Source organism: Oryzias melastigma, unplaced genomic scaffold (assembly GCF_002922805.2).
Source record: "Oryzias melastigma strain HK-1 unplaced genomic scaffold, ASM292280v2 sc00515, whole genome shotgun sequence".
NCBI classification, from domain to species: Eukaryota; Metazoa; Chordata; class Actinopteri; order Beloniformes; family Adrianichthyidae; genus Oryzias; species Oryzias melastigma.
Genome location: NW_023417109.1, coordinates 10,894 through 14,809, shown reverse-complemented (window position 1 = coordinate 14,809; position 3,916 = coordinate 10,894). Strand labels below are relative to the sequence as shown.

At 42.5% G+C, this 3,916-nt stretch overlaps 1 protein-coding gene across 3 annotated transcripts in view; it reads left to right on the top strand.

Moving 5' to 3' along the window:
- LOC112140411 (S100P-binding protein) overlaps window positions 1-3,916 on the top strand; it is a gene marked incomplete at its 3' end in the record, with an annotated part of 10,972 nt that overhangs the window by 5,929 nt on the left and 1,127 nt on the right. The window contains 3 exon segments of one of the 3 annotated variants that reach the window (XM_024263351.2): window positions 2,497-2,899; window positions 2,972-3,051; window positions 3,333-3,433. In XM_024263351.2, the coding sequence (XP_024119119.1) occupies window positions 2,497-2,899; window positions 2,972-3,051; window positions 3,333-3,433 (584 nt within the window). 3 annotated transcript variants of the gene reach the window in all.

Sequence of the window (3,916 nt, the reverse complement as noted above, 5' to 3'; positions counted from 1 at the left end):
CAAAGCGTTTCCAGACCTTCCTATGTGTGTGTCCAGATTTCTTTCTTTTTAGCTAAAATGATTATACTTGGATTTGATTGAGGCTTTATTGAACGTTAATGCGCTGTGTTCCCCTTTCATCAGAGCCTAAAGTCAGAACCACATCAAAGACGTTACTAATGGTAGTACTACTGATCATTTATAGGCATTAGTACTTCATTAATTGTTAAACTTTTTCAGATTGTAGTAGCAATTTTAGGCCAGAACTCCTCTATGATAGCTTTCACTTAACCCTCTATGGCATGGCGTTGCCCTCAGGCAACAAACCACTATTTTGGCCCACACTCCCCCCCTTTCATTTTTTTAAATCAAAACTCTACACTGAAAGTCTTCTGAGATGTCTGTGACCAATGAAATTTGATCTGGGTGTGGCTTTGACCTTTTGTGTGGGGGTGAAAACGTCCTTTTTGGGACCACAGCCGACTTGGGCACACTGCTAGCAAAAGGTAAGATAAATTTCACTTTTTAACATGTTTATATTTAAATTACTTTGTATACAAAATATCTATGATGTGCATAAATAAGCAGAGAAGCATATTTGATTGAGTAAAGATACTTTTTGTTTTCATTTATACACTAAAATGGCAGTTTTTCATTCGTTGCCTCAGGGCAACATTGTGCAGTTAATCACTTTTGTTTGAACTATAACATGCTAATGGATGGAGATGTGCAGGGATGCATAGTTATCAATATAATCTTTTTTTGCTGTACTATCTACTATTATTCACAGGAAATGGATGCACAAGCATTTTATGGGTCTAAGAAACATGATCAAGAGGTTAGGCTCATCCCTTCCGACAGTGAGGATAGTGAGCTCGAGGAGATTGACAGTGAGGAAGAGTGGACTCCAGAATCAGGTTTGAGGGAGAGTTAGGAGATCAGGGTTCAGTCAGCAGAGTAATATACTGTATGGAATGAACATATGTGTGTGTGTGAGCATGTGTGTATGTGTTTGTGCGTTTAGAGAGGTATATATGACCTATTCTAATTGTATGCTTACTGGTTTCTTTTGAAAACATATAGATGGTATGCCTGATGACAATGAGTCACTTGATGAAGATGAAAATGAGGATGAAGCATCACAGGAAGATGTTCCACGCTTACCCCATTGGAGAACACCCCGCAATGCCAACATCACTAATTACCCAGAATGGCAGGCCAGCCTTCCAAAATCAGATGATATCAAGTCCCCTTATGAATACTTCAAGATGATCTTTTCTGAAGACATCCTGGAAGTAGTTGTAGAACAGTCAAATTTATATGCCATTCAGTGTAACATAAACAAGCCCCTTAACCTCACAACTAAAGAGCTGGAGCAATTCATTGGTACAGCAGTGTACATGTCACTTTTCGGATTACCAGGCACCCGGGTGTTTTAGAACAAAGCCACCAGAGTTTCCCAAGTAGCTGACACCATGGCACTAAACAGATGGGAGTTCATCAAAAAATCTCTGCACTTCAACAACAATGAAGTGAGACAAGGAGAAAATGTTGATCCTCTCCACAAAATCAGACCACTGGTCACTCATCTCACCTCAAAGCTGCAGACAATCCCAATGGGTGAGAAGTTGGCTGTAGATGAGCAGATGGTCCCTTTCAAGGGAAGAAACAGACTCAAGCAATACCTGCCAGCAAAACCAAAAAAATGGGGCTACAAGATACTTGTCTTGGCTGGCTCTGATGGTGTCCCGCACAATTTTGAGATCTATACAGGGAGAGTTGTGCAACCCCCTGAGCTGCCAGATGTAGGAGCAAGTGGCAACGTTGTCCTCCGCCTGGCCCAGCCAATACCTAAACACCAGAAACATAAGCTTTTCTTTGACAACTGGTTCACGAGTGTTCCTCTCATTCTTACACTTGCTCAGCAGGGAATTCACTGTGCTGGCACTGTCCGTGTCAACAGACTACCAGGTGTGAGCATGATGTGTGATGCTGAGTTGAAGAGAACTGGACGTTTCCTCATAAAATAAAAATTCATGCCATAGAGGGTTATTAACTTGTTCTTGAATGTTGTTCTCAGTTATTTTCCCTTTTTCTTCTTCTTCTACTACTACTTCCTCCTGCAGGCATGGAGAAAAAACAGTCAACCAATCTCATTCCACCACGAGACAAACCTCTCCCAGTCTATTCTAGAACAGTTACCTGTAACCAGAAGGACAGCCCACTTCCTCCAAAGTCTGGAAAGTATGGCAATTTACAAATCAACGATTTGGTAAAAAAACGAAAGTTTGAAGATTGCAGCACCGACTACCAAAGCCCGAAGATAAAGGCAATAAGTCCAAATGCATTTTCTCCAGACCTGGGTTGCTTCATGGACCACTCCAGCCCTGCAGGGCGGGATTCATCGTCCACTTTTATCCCCTCTCGCCCTAAGCTGAATGAAAAAACGCATGCTTCAGCGAGGAATCTCCGAGAGGTCCTCGGCTCTCCGGTGCCCATGAAACACGTGGATCTCAGGTGCAAGCTGGAGTCCAAACGGCAGAAGCTTCTTCCTGTCTCATCTTTCACAAACAATGTTGCTGATGACAATGAGGGATGTTCGGCCGAAACTGCATCAAAGCAGCATCTTCCCCAAGAAGCCTTGTTTTGCTCTCGGCACTTGTCCTTTCTGGAGGACGATTTGAAGGAAAGCATCACTCGGCCTTTACCAGGGCCTGGGACTAGCAGCTGCTTGGAAGGAGTCGTGAAAGAACCCTGGAATATCGGGGCACCAAGATTTGAGTCATCTGTTTGTGAGGGAAGTCCTGCAGTTGAGCACAGGAACCAGGTCTCCCAAGTTCAAGAAGATTCAGTTTTTGTCGACAAACTCAGCACCACACGTGACTCGCTCTGGGAGACGTCGCCGCCCCTGCAGGTCCAGGTAAGTTCGCCAGATCCTTTTTTGGGAAGTTAAATTGATCTTATTTATTTAGGGTTTTTTTCTCTTTTTGAGGTGAAATCCAAAGTGGTGGTGCCAAGCAAAAATTTACTTCAAGCCAGCAGTACCGAGGACTACAGCAGAGCACAAAACAGGTACACAACTGTCCACACTCGCAGCTTGACTGAAAGGTGGTGTAATTCTTGCTGCCGCCTCTTGGGGGAGCTTCACAACCATGTCAAACTTTGCTTGAAGGGTTTGGGACACACTTTTTCTATTTTCACAAATGTTTTTATTTATTTTAGTTCCTCTCTTCCTTTTGTTGTTTTTATGTTATTTGTTTCTGATATTTATCAAATCTTTAAACATAGTATAGGAATCTGCAACATTCAGGTAAAGACTAATGTCATGGTTTTTGTTTTATATGCATCCTTAGACCTACAGTATATGGCAGTAAGTCTGAGTTGGAGCATCAGTGCAGACCGTATGTCCCTCCTGTCATCAGTCACATGAGGGAGGATGAAGAAACGACTGGAGGTAGGAAACAGACCAAAACCTGACAACAAAATTCACCACTTTTCCATGTTTGGATCGTTTTACTATCAACAGCTCACAGTGATAAAATATAACACATGTTTGTGGTAATTATGGGATGTCATTCAATCCTGTCTTAATGAGATATTAAGTGGTTATCAGTTTTATTGATCATGACAGGGTGATCTGATTGGATCATACAAACCTGCCCGAACCATTGGATAGAACTACATAATGTCTTGGCACTTATTGTCATTTGGCCGTGTGCATTTCCTCACTACTCTGAACTAGGGCTGGGCGATATGACGATAAAAAACCGTCTAACGATCTCCAAAGCTGACGATCTGTCATTTTTGAGAGATCGTTATATCGCGATCTTCTACGAAAAGCTGCAAGAGCAAGAAGGCAAAAGCTTGTTGAGAGCTGTGACTTTAAATACGAGCTGCTGCTCCTCCTCCCTGGTGTGTTTTTCTTGTTTGGAAGTCA